At 44.6% G+C, this 17,627-nt stretch overlaps 1 protein-coding gene across 1 annotated transcript; it reads right to left on the bottom strand.

Moving 5' to 3' along the window:
- Positions 1–4,143: 4,143 nt before the first annotated feature.
- Positions 4,144–17,123, bottom strand: NPEPL1 (aminopeptidase like 1). Its single transcript, XM_018074008.2, has 12 exons — positions 16,953–17,123; positions 15,905–16,090; positions 14,602–14,772; positions 12,187–12,276; positions 11,441–11,522; positions 11,100–11,242; positions 10,466–10,543; positions 7,859–7,959; positions 7,111–7,234; positions 6,259–6,435; positions 5,823–5,933; positions 4,144–5,042 (listed from the first exon to the last, which is right to left on the bottom strand). Exons 1-12 carry the CDS (start codon positions 17,100–17,102, stop codon positions 4,884–4,886), a joined length of 1,572 nt encoding a protein of 523 aa, XP_017929497.2. The 5' UTR covers positions 17,103–17,123; the 3' UTR covers positions 4,144–4,883.
- Between the last annotated feature and the right edge of the window lie 504 nt (positions 17,124–17,627).

The raw sequence follows: 17,627 nt of genomic DNA, 5'->3' as shown, positions 1-17,627 counted from the left end.
ACAGATTCAGATTAGATATTGGGAAGCAATCCTTCCCTGGGAGGGTGGTGGGGCCCTGGCACAGGCTGCCAAGAGAAGCTGTGGCTGCCCCATCCCTGGAAGTGTCCAAGTCCAGGTTGGACGGGGCTTGGAGCAACCTGGGATAGTGGAAGGTGTCCCTGCCCATGGCAGGAGGTTTGGAACTAGATGGTCTTTAAGGTCCCTTCCAACCCAAACCCTTCCATGATTTCCCCTTCCTTCATGGAGGACTGGTCCAATTCTAAATAATTCCTCCATGAGTATTTCAGACACATGGTCTCCTTTCTGGCAGCCTCCCCTACGCTAAATTCTCTCTGGTGCCTGGAACAGCTGCTTATTCCTCCAGCTTGGGCCTTTGAGATGTAAATAGTGTAATCCGACTTCAAGAGGCAAGGAAATATTAGCAGAATTTAATGTAAATATTGTATAAATCATCCCAAAATAGCACGGCCACGGGATCAGCCAAAGACACTAACTGAAAGTTAAACAGACTAAGTAAATATAGACTAACTATATTCCCCTCCTGGAATTGCCTCTGGAATGGATCCAGACAGGAAATAGGTTAAAATGCAGTCTTGTGGCAGCGATATTAAAAAGCCATTGGCCTGTTTGGTGACATTTATAATGAATTTTATGTACTCCATACATTTTTAATACATGCCGAGTTAAATATTATCAAATCTATAAAAAGATTATGGAAAAAATGTCTGGTTTCATATGGGTGGACACTGCCTGGAACTCTCTCTGTGGGTTTTGTGTAAGAGAAGTGTTTGAGAGAGAACATGAAAGAGAAAAATAAAAATCCCTGCACTGCAGTTTTGGAAAACTATTACTTGTCCATCCAGAGCCCAGAAGTCATCACGTATCAAGGCAACAGAATTTCCAAGACACAAACCACAATGGGAACTAAGGACTGACATGCACTAATTCCATCCCTTACACATGTAAAAGGAGAAATATCAACTTCATTGTCTGGTGTGACTTTGTGCAGCTTCTGGGGCGGTGCAGTGGAAGTACAAAAGGACCCTTTTCCTGTATGGATGCTTTTCCAGCAGGTCCCTAATCCTGCTGTAGCAAACACAACAAATAGGAGCTTTGTGCATAGGTGTTAGAAGATAAAAGGTACTCCTGTCTCACCTAGAACAGTCTTGGAATATATGTGCTTGTCTTGATGTCCAAAAGACTATTTTCCAAGGAACTGCTTTGTCCAAATTGTCCACATGACAAACAGGATGGGATTTCCTGCCTCCTGCTCTCACACTGTTCCCAGACACAGCAGGAGGTGTCTATGATCCCTCCCCACCCAGCATGGCTCAGCTACCCTGCAGATTCAAACCAGAGGCTGCAGGTAAAGTCCAGCACACCCAGAGGGAACCCAAATGGGTCTGGACTAACACAACTGTAATGGCAGAAAAGGCCTTTCCTGCACTGAAGAAAACATCACAGGCAGTTTTTTGCCTGACTGAGCACCAACTCCACTTTAACAAGCAAACCAGCAGATCACCCTTGTCCTCCCCCCCAAGTCTGCCACAGAGTTCACACAAACTGCTGCCCAGACCATCAGCCCCCAGAGCTTGCTGGCCATGGCAGAGGCACTTCCTCACTCACCTGCTGCCTGCATCAGCTTCCACGGGATCATCCTCAGGTAACAGCAGCTCCAAGGAGGAAATAAGATCTCCTGAAGGAGTGTATCCACTTGTGATTAATCATCAACCTCCTCTTATAAGTGCTGGGCCCACAGCTGCAGTGATTTAAGGTCTAAGACCTACAAAACAATCTAGAGAGGCACTCCCTGGCTCTTGTGCTGCTCTGTGACCCTGCTGAACCTCCTGTGGTTGCTCAGAAGGCACCTGAGGAGTGGGAGGACATCTGGGAACCTGGAGTTTGGGAGTCCCCAAGTTTCAGTTCTTTATTTCAACACGAAGTTGACCTCTGGCAGCTCCCTGAGCCCTGTTCTGCTTTGGAAGGGTTGGTCCAGGGCTCTCCACAGAGTGGAGGACCCAAGGCTCAGCAGTTTACAAACATCTGCAGGTGCACCCTGCCCAGAGTAGGAGTGTTTCTATTTTAAGTTGCTTAAGTGGTGCCAGAATACACTTCAAGTGCAGTCACCTAAATCCAGAGGTCAACCTCTGGTGTCTGGAACAGTTTCCTGTAAATAACTGCTGCTCTGTCACATGGAAGGGCCTGTGGAGCTGCTTGTGTCAGTGCTGGTGGAACACAGCTCTAGTAAAGACATGGATGTCTTCAGCACCCTGCTCACCTCTGGCCATGCAGGGACCAGCAGTGGGTGGCAGCTGCAGAGACCAAATTCCAGCTCTGCTGCTCGACATGAGCTTATTTCTTATTTTGGTAACCATCCCACATATGAATTTCTACATCTTTGCTACTTCTAAGGCAGTTTTGGGATCTCCCTTTTCGTAAATTGCTTCCAGGTCTCACACCAAGATGCTTCAGGGCAAAATTGTCCAGCACCTGGAATTTGGTAAGTAAATCCAGGTGGTGGAAGTGGGTCTTGAAGGAATTAAAATTCTACTCTTTAGGGGTCAAGAGACACTGTGAACTTAATGGGAATGATCCCAGTGCAAGCCCTGTGAAACACAAAACAGAGATAATCATTTAATTGGTAAAGACAGCTCACAAATCACTGTCTTGTGTAGGTCCAAAGCTTGTGCTCTAGAGAATAGACCTTTTATCAAAACAGAAAGAGATAATAATGTACATCAGGAACAGCAGGAAATTTTATTATAGATTTGAAAAAAAAAGATATTTGACTTTTATTTTGTATCTCTGAAACAGAGAAAGGATCAAACTCTTCTATTATTGGGTGTTGAATTATTTATTTTACTCTGCTTAAGCAAACTTAAGCTGGTTTTCAGTTTTTGATTTCCCAGAAAATTACCCCATTTGCTTTTCAGGTATTTCATAATAGATTTCCTCATTATGAGGTATTTCTTTTTAAAAATGGCTTCTATTAAGTGCCTTCCAAATTAAATCCAGTAGAATTATATGCCTTGAGACACAGTAAAATGGAAGAATATGATTATCAGTCATCTAAATTGAACTTCTCTGCTATCATTCCATGAATAACATTAGAATTTAGCCTCGTGCCACAAAGCCAAAGTTACTTTTTATGTAAAAATCTGGCAAAACACTACATTTCAAAATTAGAATTGATTTATTTGAAGAGTGTTCCTACAGGACGGGCACTGAAGACTTGATTTCAGAGCACAGAAATCAGAACATGTTGCCATTCACTTCAGTGCTCAGTAATGAAAACAACTTCATCAACACATTTCCCACAGCAGTTTTTGGTGGGATATGCTTTATCCCAAGTGTCCAGAATAACCAAAGGCAGAACTCATTTAGATACAAATCTCTTAAAACTATGCTCAAGTGGACCAGGGAACCAGAACAGCAAGGGAGAAACAAATACAGGAAGTAATGAAGTTCTGGTGGATTTGTTTCATTCAGTTTTTAAAGTTACATTCTGTCTAAGAGTCAAATTGGGCCAGAATAGAATGAAACCTGTTTCTTCTCCCTTCTGCATCAAGCTTTCCATGAAGTCTTTAATCAGGAAGACCAATTCCTAGGTCAGATGTGTATCCCACTGCAGGAACTGCAGTAAAACCAACACCAGTTCTCCAGAGATCCCCTCTGACACAAGGAAAGGTACAATACAGCCCAGCTTGACCTCACCTGCAAAGCAGCCAACTGTGTGCTGGGGGGGATTTTTCCCCATTGACACTGGTGGGGAGCCAAGGAATGTTTCCAAAGGCTGATGCTGGAACCACGGGACAGGGACTCGGTCGCTCCGTTCCCGGCGCTGACGTGACACAAACTGGGACAAGTCACTTCCCGAGGTGTCCCAGCCAAACCAGTGCCCGTGAGCAAACTGTGACTGGCTTGCACAGACACTCACACTGTGCATCCCCAGCTGCTGCTGAATCCAACAAATGAGTTCTCCAGAACTGCCCCCAGCTGCTCAGTGGAAGCTGTTCCTCTCTCAGGCCTGGTTTGGGATGTGAGTGCTGGGAAGAGGAATGTGGACGGAGGAATGACGGAGTGCACGAACTCTCGGAGCACTCAGTGTTCTCAGAAATGTAAATAACACCACCAAACACCACATGGGATATGTAAGCTTCTTTAATAATAATAAATTTATGAAGTGGCAGGAAGCCACCACTTTGTAAACCGATTTTACTCAATCACAGTCCCTCTATTGTTTTCCTCATTTAACGTGAATACATTCTGTAATTTGTATGTGAAACAACTACACAGAGATATGTTCTGAACCCCTCTTGCTGATTTCACTGGTCAGAAAAACATTAAACATGCGGAAACAGCACCTTATTAAAACTATAGGCCTTTTCTCATTACATCTCCTTTTCCTAAGCTAAAATGTCTCTGAATAAGCCAAGTCTACAGAGTTTTTTTACTTTGTCCCGTGTTCTGAGATGTAGAGGGGCCTGCAGAGACGTCTGATAAAACCTCACATATAATAAGTAATTCAGAAGGCTTTGTAAGCAATAGCTGCAGTTGCTTCTTCAGACTAGAGAGAGCTTCTCATGCATTAATGCACTTAGTTAGGTTTTGTGAGGAGCTCAGAGGAGGACATGCCCTCTTCCTGATACAGTTAGTTGAGCCTGGACTCTGCACCACTGATATTGTTCAGCAACTGTGTGCACCAATAATTTAAAAAAAAAAACAATACATCAGGCTGTTCTTATCAGAAACAAATAATAAATCTTATCATGATAGTAAAAAAAAAAAATGGCAATTTCTCATGTGTGACATTTTCATTGCTTGAGAATGAATCAGTGCAAAGTGAGGTAACCCACACCCCCATCCCTCGGGGCTGGGGCGCGTTAAACCAGGCGCCGTCTCTTGGAATCCCTCTCCATGTCTTCAGTGGGAGAGTCTCCATTGCACCCAAGAGGAGACACCAAGTTTAGCAAAGGGTCTTCAGATGCCCCTCCAAACAGGGACAGCAACAAAGCCACGCCATAGCCAGTAGCTCGTTCACCCTAGAAGAGAACCAGAACCACACAGTTCGCACCTCGGATTGTATGAACCGAATTTAGTTTTAATTTACCCCCTCACTCAGTCAGAGGAATGATGGTGAAGAGCCACAGCCAACACTCAGGGTCCCTGGCAGGCCTTGTGCTGCTGTATCCTCACTGCTACTGGAATCTGTCCTGGCTGGATTAACCCAACACATCGGCTGATTCACATGAGAACAGAGCTCACACTGACTCAAGCCTGGATTTACACCAGCATTGTTCAGGGCAGGGAATCTTCCACCCAGCCTGAGCATGGATTTGGAGCTGAAGCTGAATAAACTGGGTTTAAAAAAAAAAGGAGGCAGGGGGAGTAAATTGGCTTGGTTTTTAGGAAAAAAAAGAATATACACAAGTTCTATCAAAGGGAGGAGGGGAAGCCCCCAAGAGGGAACATGTTTTCTCTGCTGCAGGTCAGCAGGCAGGATGATCAACTCTGGTCAATCATCTTAAAACAACATGGATGAAAATGGAAGGCTGGGATTACTGCCATGAACAGAAAGCAGGCAAGTTGTCAAAGTCTACAATGATAAAGATGCTGCTGATTAAACTGTCTGTTAGAATATTTTTAGAACCAAAATGAAAAATACAAACAGATGAAACTACCAAACCAAAGAAATTCGCAACAGAGACCACGAGTCAGCTTTTCCCAAGAACTCTTCTCCTCCTGTTTCTGTCCCTCTGAACTGGATGGACACAACTCAGAGCCCCTGCAGGTGTCTTTACCCACCCCAAGAACATACTCACTGCGTGCACGGGCGCAGCAATGTCTATATGGACCCAGACCCCAGGCCAGTCGAAGCCGATGTGGGAAGCAATGAAGAGCCCGGCACAGGAGCTTGGAGTATTGTCTCTGTCCTGCAGGAACAGTAAACATACAGTTCCTAAACAGTCTCCATCCAGGAATGGATTCATTTAGGGCCATGTTTAACAGGCAAGCAGCACAAAGACACCTTTGCAGCTGACCACCCCATTTAAAACTGACACTGAATGTCACTGCAGCCACATACAAACTGCAAAGCCCCAGGGAAAAGGCCCTGAAGTTCAGAACAATATGGCCACTTCTGAAAGATTAGAACCCCCAGGAAGAGCTTCCAGCCAGCTACCAGCAGGCCAGCACACTGCCCAGAAAACACACATTTTTATGTAATAAAGAAATTTAAAAGAAAAAAATCATTCTTACTGCCACAGAGTTCTTCATATCAGCTACAGCAGAGGTAAATTCACTGAAGTGCAGCTCAGGGCAATACACCAGAGGATGGACCAAGTCTCCACAGTTCCTGCCAGCTTTAACACAAGCCTTTTCCCACTCTTCATTATTGGTAAGGACAGCAGCATGGTACTTTCCTGTAGCAATTCCCTAGTGAGACAAGAGACAAAATCAGGAGGAAGTCACCTTAACTGCGCTGGGCAGGATAATTCTGTACTATTCTCCCTCACCATCAAGAGCTGCTTTCCATCTAACAAAACTACCAAGAAAATATGGCTCAGAACTACTCCACAATAAATTAATGCTACAAAGACATTGTAGCTCCTGCTGAGTCTTTTAAATTTTCTGAGAATCCATTCTGTGGTGAAAGTCTTCATTTGTATGTCCTATTCAAATCACTGTCCCAAAAACATATTTATTTGTAATTACTGAGTAAGCAAACTCTATCACTTTGCAATTATTCATCCTTAGAAATAAAATTAAATAAGAAACAAATTATAAATAAAAAATCTAAAATGCACACAAAGAGGATACCCCAGCAATGTGTGTCCATCACAGTCTGAATGTAACACCCTGATTCATTGGAAAGGTTGCTTCCCTCCAAACGCACAAAACCCAGGAGCCACCGATAAACCACTTTTCCAGTAGGACAACGATGGGAAAGGATTCAATTCAAAGGATTGATGTTTACACCAGTATATGCAACAGTCATGCTTCTAAAATTTGCCACCGTTTCTCCTCCTGATATGAACACCAGTTCATTCTCTAGAAAGTTACACCACAAGAATAACTGCTCCCTGCTCACCAGCCATTCCGGGTCAGTACCTGAGCTCCAGTAAGAGTGGCCATGTCCAGGATGATGTCAGCTCCAAGATCTTTGCATGCATAAGCTACTCCATCAGCCAGTATCAGTCTGCCTTCTGCATCAGTGTTATTGATTTCCACAGTTCTAGGAGCAAGAGAGAGGGCATTTAAGACAAGAGTGCTTCAGGCTGGGAGTTAAGACTCACCTGCCTGGACTAGAACACTGGAGGAGAGCAGAGTCAAACACAATGTGCTTTCTTATTTGACCCTGACAGTCTGTACAGCTGCTTATTCCCCAGCTCCAAGCATCCAGGGCACACGTGGAAAAGGGATATGACAGCCCTGTCCTCATGGTAGGGTCTACTTGTTGGGCCTGTGTGATGCTCAGCATGTTGAGCTGGGATTCTACGAATTACTGCCACAGAGGTCACATACTCTGCTTAAAAGAGATTCTGATCAATGGTAACCTCTGTGACTGAGACAACATGGACTACAGACGGATACAGAACACTGGCTGTACTACAAAAAAACACCTAAATTTGAGTGACCTAAGGAATCAGCTCATGATACATATTTTGCTATGTATTTACACACTCAACAGAAAACTAAGCACACTTAAAACTCACTGCTATGGCTGTCTGAAACACTACCATCAATATTTAGGGAAACTGATTAGGGGCAGGTTCACCATTTACATGGCTCTCAGGTAAACAGAACCAAAAATCATGTTTGCTCTCAGTTTCTGGGAAAAGGACAAACACAATCTTACTTTCCAGAGTAAAGAACATGAATGTCATCAGGTCTTGTTGCCCGTGGTCCGACTGCGTTCTCGGCCAGACAAAAAACAGCATGAAGATTGTCTTTAAAACCCTGTAAAAACCACGGGAGAGAAATGGCTTTTGAGTCACATCAAGCTAATTTATTTGGACTGAAATCAATGAGGGATTATGACTTCTTGACAATAATGCCACTAATTTCATGGGAAATCTGTGTTTCTTGGAGGGTGACGTGGGTGTTTGTTGGGTTTTTTTCATGTATCATTCCTGCTGGGAGGCACACAGCATCTTCAACCTGGTTTTTTTCCCCTTAGCCTGCTGCCTTCTGGTATATCTCATACTGGTTTGCTTTGGTTTAAAATCAATTATGGATGATATTTTAAAATCTATGATGATTTTGTTATTTATGCAGTAGTTGTATTGTGTGGAGGGATCCTGGAACAGACAGGGAGACAGCAGACTTTAACAAACAAAAACACAGTTCCTCCTCCACTGGGATAGTTAGTCCTAACAACATTAGATCCTGAGGGAAACCAGGGCCAGTTTTACTGTTAATCTCTTGATAGAAGCCCCTGGCTGAAGAAATCTGGGCTTCCTGAACCAGCTCATGTTCTGAAGTCTAAAGGGCAAATGCATCAATCAAAACCTTTCAAAATAATGGGCAGCATCTGGAAGCCAGAAGGTAACTTTGCAGTTTCTCATCCAGTTAAATGGGCAAACAGCACTGCTGGTGAGACAACCTTCCATCCATGACCCTCTGCTCTTCCAAAATGGTCTGTGCTGCACCCCCCCACTCTGTTCACAGTATCTCACTGGACTGCACTGAATTTTCCTCCTCCTAGAGAGACGTGAAAATCTGCTTCCAGTATCAGTTGCCCTTTCCTGAATCTCGTTCTGCCTGTAGCTCTCCAAAAGCAGCATTCACTGTGTTAACATGCAGGATCAAGAAAGAATTCAAAAATTTGAGTGTTTTTCTCTTCTCCATTGTGTTAGAAAGCTCACAGTAGATGAAATGCATGTTTCTAGGAAAAAAAAAATCACTTGCTGAATTTTGCTATCCAAAGCCTTTTAAAACCACATTGTGAAACTGTTGAGCAGCATGCAGGCAGGTATTTTCTGAGGATGGATAATAACCTCTGCCCCTCTTCCCACTGAGCTTTCTATCCAACACCCATTTCCCAGTTCAGTCTCTGTGACAAAGCATAGCTCATTTAAACCTCTTCCACCTTTTATCCTTAAAATCATTTAAAAAACCCAGTTTTGAAACAGTAACAAGAACAAATTCTTCCCACTGCCTATCTGAACATGTTTTCTGCAGGGATGACATTAACAGGTCTTCTTACATGAGGTTGTAAAATTAAGCACTGAGCTCATTCTTTTGTTTTTACACATAAAGGCACAGATTCTCCAGGCTCAGTTGGCCCAAACCTATCAGTGCCAGTTTATTCACTGTTACAGGAATTGTATATGACATGACAGATCACCTGCCATCTCATCTGCTGTGATTGTGAATAGACTTCTCTCAGTGCAGATAATCACACACAAAACTGCTCTGGAAACAAGGACTGAATCACTGAAAGAACAACATCCATGGCTTTCCCAGACTCTCCCAAAGCCCTGTGTAAGTTCCAGCTCATGTCCCTTGCAAACCTGTAATTTAACTTTCTGAAGGACTTAATTATGGCAAGGTAGTCGTTCTGCCTAAGATGCAGCTCACACATCTGGTTTCAATTTTAATTCTCTGCAGATAACTGCGAAGTTTACAATCTTTCCATATCAAACACGCTGCCAGGGCCAAGGCACAGAGCTAAACTATTGGGAAATGGGAATTTGGCAGTGATCAGCCCCTGGATGAAGCTTCCATCAGATCTATGCATTAATCTGCAGCAGTAAATATTCTTTGAACTTTGGATACTCCTTGGAGGCAAGAGCTGCTCTGTCAGCAAGACTCAGTCATTGGATTTGTGGAGAGGGCAGAGTTTTATTGGCAGCAGCCACTTTTCCCCAGCTCATACTGTTAAAGTGCAATATGCATTTTTTAAATTCTTCGTATTTCAATACCTGGCTTCTTCTCAGCTCCCCCACTACTTTCTGACCACAGAAGCAAACCAACAAGCAGCTCCTGGTGAGACTAGAGCTGCCATTTCCCCAGTAGGTTAATATTAGACCTGGCACAGGATTTGGAACGTGGAAAGACTTCATATCCCAGAGTTGCTCATCCCCTTCTTTGCTAAGGTGACGACAGCTGCCCCAAATCCCACAGCTTAAACAAAATCAGCACTGGATAACTCAAGTAAAGATCTGATTCAAGGAACTAGAAACCACTCAGTCCACAGAACCAACTCTGAAATTCAAGAGAGACTTTTGAAAAAAAAAAAAATCAGCACTCAAGGAATTTCTCACAATTCTCGAGATCCCAGTAAAGATGTGAAATATTTTCCTGAAATAGCAGAGAGCAGGGTGGCTCCAGCTCACTCACAGCAGTGTCAGGTCAGACCTGCAGGATTAGACTGGCCTCCATATCTGGGAATACATCCAAAAGCCAGACTGCTCCTTGGCAATGCTGGGATACATGATATCAATTAACACATTTTACTTACTTGCTTTACAGTGGCTTTGAAGGCACCCAAAATAGCAGCTGCTCCACCACAGTCTCGTTTCATTCCAGGCATAGTAGTCTGTTTAAACAGAATCATAGAATATTTTTCTCTCTTTAAAAGAGAATTTCACAGTAATGCCTGCTAGAACTAGTGTTTCTGATGCTTCTGTGACTCTGGTTTTGACAGTGCTCAGCTGCAGCAGAAACAAGGAACATGTGCATCTATTTATTGGTGGATCTGGCCTTGGAACTGAAAAATACTAAACCTTTGCTGCTAATTTGTTAGAAAAGTAAAATTAAAAGGGTTGTTTACAAGTTTCACACTGAGGCTAACTCCAGTGGGTTTTGGTTTAATCTCTGAAATCAGAAATTAAACATCTTTGTTTCTAGCTTTCTCCTAGCAGTGGGCAACATTTAAAGGGCAAAATATCAGGTTGCTATTTAATTGCTCTGTAAAGTGTTCCTTGAATCCCATTTGGTCTTCACCCCTAATAGTTTGTGCCCATATGCATGAGAGTAGATCAAGCCTTTACTCAAAAAAATGTCCTTTGGTTTCCTACAGACATTAACTGAATTATTTTCATCAGAAAACAACACTGTAAGTAAAGGCAGCAGCAGAACAAGTGTTTCTGTACCTTTCCCTTAATGCTGAGTCCTCCAGTGTCATACACAATACCTTTGCCCACCCAAGCAATGGTCTGTGTTGCACCATCAGGAGTGTGACTGAGAACTGCCAGGGCTGGAGGATGCAGAGCTGCCTTGCCAACTCCATAGATACCTGGAAAACAGAGAATTAAACCATTGGTGGGGAAGAAAGACTGTGGGGAGCACCTGTGGCTGTTTTCTGTAAAACATCCTGGAATATTATGGGCGATAAAACTGTTTAAAAAAATGCGCAAATAAAATATTACAGTGGAGATGGCAAAACATTCCAATTAAATGCTAGGAAAAAAGTGGAATATTCAACAAGATATACCTCCAAAGCCTCTCTCTTTCAGCTCCTCATCTCGGATAATGGTAGGAGTAATCCCGAGATCCTTGCCAACTTTTTTGATTTCCTTAATCATTGAAAGAGAAAGGACATTGTCAGTCAGTCATCAGGACACATTTGTGCCTTTCCACAAGTATGGGTACCCAATTAAAGGGTCTGTGTGATTTTTGCATGCATACACATACAAACATTCACAGTTTTGGGAACGGTGTAGGTTTTCCAGTGGCCTAATTCCACTGAGACATCCTTGCCTTACTATGGCATGAAATACAAATTTGACCTTTAAGCTCTGCCAGTAAAAGAAATCTTCAGAGGTAAAGGCCAACTGTTCACTCTGTTGGATCATGATGCAATAGGACAGGAATAATTTCATTCTCAACAGCTTTACGGATCCTTATGATAAAGCTCATTTGGAAATATGTCAACTGTCCCATAATTTCAGAAACTCTTATCACCATCAGGCTTAAGACAAGAAGCCAGTGTATAACCAAACCAAGAACTCCTGTCTTCTGCCTCCCAGTGTACTGTCCAAGCTGTACACTCTGCCTCCTTCCAACTTTGCAAAGTTCTACAAAATGTTAAAGGCCAAAGAAACAGCCTCAGCATCTCTGGTTTGATGTGCTTCCCACTGCTGACATACAGGTTTTGCTAGGAGACAGCTACAGTAGGTTTAGATTACTGTAGTCTAGACTTACAATTAGTAACTCTTACTCATCAGGTGCATCACCCACCTCCAGGAAGTTATCTGTGTTCATCTCATTGCACGGGGTGTCCACGATCCGAGCAGCCAGCCTGACTCCCTCTGTAGCACTTGCCAGGCACTACAGAAAGAAGGGAGGACACCTGAGAAGGGGCCTTGGCTTGGCTGGGTTTTGGCACAGCTTTGCATTTAGCCCTGTGCAGCCAATACCAGATGTGTGGTTCCTCTGGAGCACATTAATGCTTAACTGCAAGCACCAAAGGCACTGCAGAGTATTAAATAATGTTAACCAAGCTAACCATCACTTCTTGTATGAGTCAAACTTTTCCATGTGCTCTAATTTCTAAGCCACTGGGTTCCTTCCCCCAGTGAACTGATATTGCAAAATTAGTAGACTTCTCCACTATCAGAGGAATACCAGGAAGGCAATGTGAGGTGGAGGAAAGAGAGATAAGAGGAAGCTAATTCAGGAAGTCACAATGAGCTTATGGGCTGCTCAGGTTGGAAGCCTGCAGAGATTGTGTAATCTACAACATGGGAAACTGCAGAGTTTGTACATGGCAGGCAGAGTGGCTGAGGGTAACAGAGATTACTAAAGCAACACATTCTATATGGCAGGCCCATGGGGAATGTGGAATATTTTATATTTGTGTTAAACATGTCTGTATCTGTTTCCTCATCCCTGTGGCAAAATGGTCTGACCTTCACCTGGACTGAGTAAAAACTTATCTGGGCAAGAGTGGGCAGAATCAAAATGATCAATGGTGAGTGTGCCAAAGCTGTTTCCTTCAAGAAGGTTCTTTCTGGCAAAAAAAGGACAATGGGGACACAAGACACTAAGCTTCAACTTTTAACCCCCATGAATCAACAACTTGGAGCTGTAAGACTAGGGGGAAGGAAACTCTGTGTAAGCTCTGCAGGAGCCACACTACACTGAAGACCACACACAGCAGATGGGCAAGTCAAGATGGGTTTCACAGGAATCTGAGGTGTTGGACAGTCACTTGTGCTGAGGTACTTGGAAGTTTGGCTTGGCCAGACCAGCCTAAGGACTCCACACATTTTGTATCTCAGCAGACTCATAAACCTTGGCTTGCTTTGGAATGGTGCCCAATTCCCTACAATTACTTTTGATTGCTTCACTTTCCCTAAAGGGATAAGGACCTCCTCAGGAGCCAAGCTTGGTCTGGAGTGACTCCCCCTTAAGGCCATGCAGGTAAATGGAGGTGATCTGACCCAAAGGCCAAGCCTCAGGGGAACAGCAGGACTTACAGAAATGAGCTGTGCCTGTGTTTGTGTTTCCAGGGTACTCCAGAGAACCTGGATAATGGTAGTCTTTAATAAGTGCCTTGTAAAACTATGACAATCCCTGCTAGTCCTCACCATAAAATCTCCTGGACAATGCAACAGGCGTAAAATACAAGTGTTAAGGGACAGGTTTATATAAAAACATCTTACTACATGCCTCTTCCATGTTCTACATTAGCTCCCTGGTGCTGGCTGAATTTAGGGGGTGCAAACTCAGTTTGGAGGAAGCCAGTCGTAGTTTTGGCATTGAGATCAAGGGGAAGAACAGGAGGTAGAAATAACTGCAGCTTCAAGTTAAAAATAACCCAAGTGGTTTGGAATCTACCTATCTGAAGGAACTATTTTTGACACCAGTGAACTGCTTTTTCTGATTCGAGGCATGAAAAAATCGTGTGATCAACAGTTGTACCCATAGCACGCCTGTCTCTGCCACTTTCCTGAAAAATGGTCTGGCATCATTTGCTGGGGCCAAATCAGTTCACAGAGTAAGGATCAAGTACAGAGGAAAAGATACTGAAAAAAAAAGTACCCTAAAGCTGCAATTCTGTGAATTTCACATGCAGCAACACCATATCCTTTGACAAATCCACTGCTTAAACTTTTACAGGATTTGTACAACCTCACTGATCAGCTAAGGCAGCATCCATCTGTACTGAAGCACAGAACCAGGAGCACTGAACAGGGAACTCCCTAACAGCTTAACAGCAAACCTTGGAATAGCTTTTAAGTTTATGGATCTTGAAGAGGAACAAAAAAAGTGAGAAGCCCAGCCATGGAAGGCAATGTAATATTAAAGGCTAAAAATACACTATTTGCATCTATGATATACATACTTCCTTGTGCTATTTGTTTGGTGTTTTCCACCTCTGAAATCTAAACTCCAAGTAATATCTTCAGCCTTTGCTGCACTAATATTTCAATATTGCTACAAGTAATAGTTCAATATTTGTCCTCACAGGTGCTGTGAATGGATCCATTTCAAGGAACTTTGACCTAGGATAATTTATGATTTCAGATACAACACCCGTTCCATATGCAGCTTGAGGCAGATGTATTTGTGCACACAACAAACGGAAGGAAAAAAACATTTCAGGTAACAATGGGAAAAAATGACAGAAAAAACCCACAAAAATCTTACTTTAAGTGTGGCCACTTCTATTGGTCCGTTGTTCTGTCCAACCAGGAAGAACTCCACAGTGACAGTTTTCTTCTCCGTGCGTCTGGACGCGCTGGAGCGGTGTGTGAACAGCGGGAAAGCCCTGGCCAAGGCACAGGCAGAAGCGAAGACTTCAGACCTCTCACAGACCATCTGAAACACCAGCCAGCAGGGAAACACGTCAGACAACACCAGGGGATGTGGGACATGGCATTTAAAAGGATCTGTTACCTGGGGTATTATTGGTGAAGAGGGAAAAAACGGAGGTGGGTGGGAAATAACCGATCTGTGAGTCAGGACGTGCTCATTCGGCATGTTTTGCATGGATGAACAGACCCACACTGAACTGGTTCACTCCCATATGGAAATGAATTACACTGTTGGGCTGTGTGGGAATTAGTACATCCTTATAAGGGAGCTGGACTGTTTTAATTACACTACTGGAATTAACACAGGTTAGCTAACAGATCAAGACAAAAAAAAAAGGCATGGGAACCACCAATATGTGCTCAAAACAAATGAAACAAAGACAAATTTCATGAGAATGTGGCTAATATTAACCCGAAAGCTTTTTAACAGGGAGACTATTTTTCTGAAGTTCATTACAGAAATTACCAATGGAAAGCAGTTTTAGCTAAACATTTTCAAATTAACACCAAGGGTAAAAATTAAGTAATTACTCTTGCAAATAAGTTTTTCAAGTGAAGAGTATAATTAAATTTTTTTACTGGCACGGATTGCATGAGTCTTCTCTGACAACCTACAGATCTGATATAATCTGGAGAAGCCATAGAAACAAATCAATTCATCAGGCTCATACAGAAGATGACCAAAGCAGTCTAAGAGCTTGTCCTGCAAAGGACTCACACTGGAGCATTAGTTTGCAACAGGACTTGTGAATAACACAAACAAGGCACCTTTCATGGGTTATGTGATACACCCATTGCATCCTGCATGCACTCTACATCAGTCTCCCAAAGCATTGTGCTAACATCATAAATTCCAGTTTGGAAAAAGCCACCAATGGTTCCCTTTGCATGGGCATTCCTAGTTGAAGATGTCCCATACATATCCAACCTTAATTCCCCCCAACTGCTTGAGCGTGCCCAGGCTATTGCAGTCAGGTCTTGCTTACGTGTCAGCCCAAAACCACTTGTGTCAGTGTAATTACATCGGCAAAACGTGTCCACCTCCAGTCTCCTTGGAGACAGCTGAAATCCGGGGAGAGTCGAGAAAACACTCAACCAGACATTTCACCAGGGACATTTTAACAGCAGCCACTTACAACGATGCATCTGTTGACACCTCCCGGCAGGCAGTTTCTGACCAGGCGGGTGATGAACTGCGCCGCAGACGGGCTGTTGTGCCGGCTCACCCTGGACGGCAGCGCGGCCACCGTGGCGTAGTTCAGGTAGAGAGGGCAGCTGTCCGTGGGGTTTGGGTTCAGGGTGCTCAGAGCAGACTGCCATATCTGGGGGGGGGGAAAAAGAAGAATTTAAAGGCAAGGAACGGTGTCAGACTTTTCTCTCCATCTCGTTCCCGCTATAGGCACTCTTTTAATGACAAGGATTTCAGGTGCTGGAAACAAAGAAGCTGTGCGTGCACTTTTTAAGTGCAACAACCCTCTGAAGTGAAAAGAAACAGGAAATTTGACAAACCTGTTTATTAACCAGAAAATACAAACGTACTTTCTATTACAAGCATCTGTTCTAAGCCATATGAACCACAATTTAAAACCACACTATTTAGTGCAAAGGCTGCTTCAGAGCTTCAAGTTGAGACAGTTTTCCTACTGATAAATAGGACTGATTTACCAGCCCTGAACTACTGTTTCACATAGCAATTTAATTAAAACCAAACTAACCCAATAAAGGTAAATATTGTCATAAGAGACTGGGGAGAGCCCTGCAAAATAAAAAAAACCCCTTGCCAAACACCCAGCGACCTAAAAGCCGCAATGCCAAACGTTCATCATTTCACCACAAGCCATCACCACCACCTCAACAAGCAGATCCGCAGTGGCTGAGAAGGGAGGGGGCTCAACGCCAACTGTGTCCCCTCGCAGGGGGCAACGCGCCTTCCCCCGCCGCGGTGGGCACAGAGGATGCGGGACCGGCTGCCCCGGGCGCAGCAACAGGCTCGGGCCGGATCCCGCCAGGAATTCCCGGGGCTCCAGGCCGTCCCCAGGAACGTGCACCGCAGCAGCCGCGGGCCGGGACCCGCCGCCCGCCCCACGCGGTCCGCCGGGGGCCGGGCGGAACACGCGCGCGGGGCCCGCGGGCGGTCCGGGCTCGGAGGGCTCTGAGGGGACCGGTCCCCCGCGCGCGCCTCACCTCCTCGGTGACTGCCGCGGCTGCAGCTTCCCCCGCAGCTGCGCCCAGGGCAGCGCGTTGCAGTTGTTGCAGGCTGCCCAGCACGAGCCAGCGGGCGGCTCCTGCGGGCCCCTCCGCCCGCGCTGGCCTTGGAAACTGCTTAAGCTGCATCGTTCGCCATCGTCCCTCCCGGCCCGGCCGCTCCGGCCCCGCCGTGCTCCGGCTCTCGCGGGCTGGGGAAACCGCCGGGTCAGGGAGCGCCGGACACGGCCGGGACAGCGGGCCACGGACGGCGGGCACGGAACTCGTGCCTTAGTTAGGCAACATGCAAATGCTTGGGTTTTATAAACGTAATACGGGTTTAGTCTTTTTTTTTTTTTTTTTTTTTAGATTTGCCAAGCGCCTCCTGTTACTGTTTGGTCAGTAGGCAATTATCATAGGAACCCATCGGGTTCATCCCGTCCCGCTGCTGGCCCTGCACGGACACCCCAACAATCCCACCCTGAGCCTGAGAGCGTTGTCCAAGCGCTCCCTGAACTTCGGTGCCGTGGCCACTTCCCTGGGGAACCTGATACTCGTTGATCTGCATCCAGGAAAGCCGGGAAGGTCCGAGTATAACAGAAAGAGAAACCTGATGCATGTAATAAAAATACATCTAAAAAGAGGAAAAAACCTCAAAGAACCAAACAAAACATA

Source organism: Manacus vitellinus, unplaced genomic scaffold (genome assembly GCF_001715985.3).
Source record: "Manacus vitellinus isolate BGI_N305 unplaced genomic scaffold, ASM171598v3 scaffold_26_pilon, whole genome shotgun sequence".
Lineage (NCBI taxonomy): Eukaryota > Metazoa > Chordata > Aves > Passeriformes > Pipridae > Manacus > Manacus vitellinus.
This window is presented reverse-complemented; position numbering and strand designations above follow the sequence as displayed.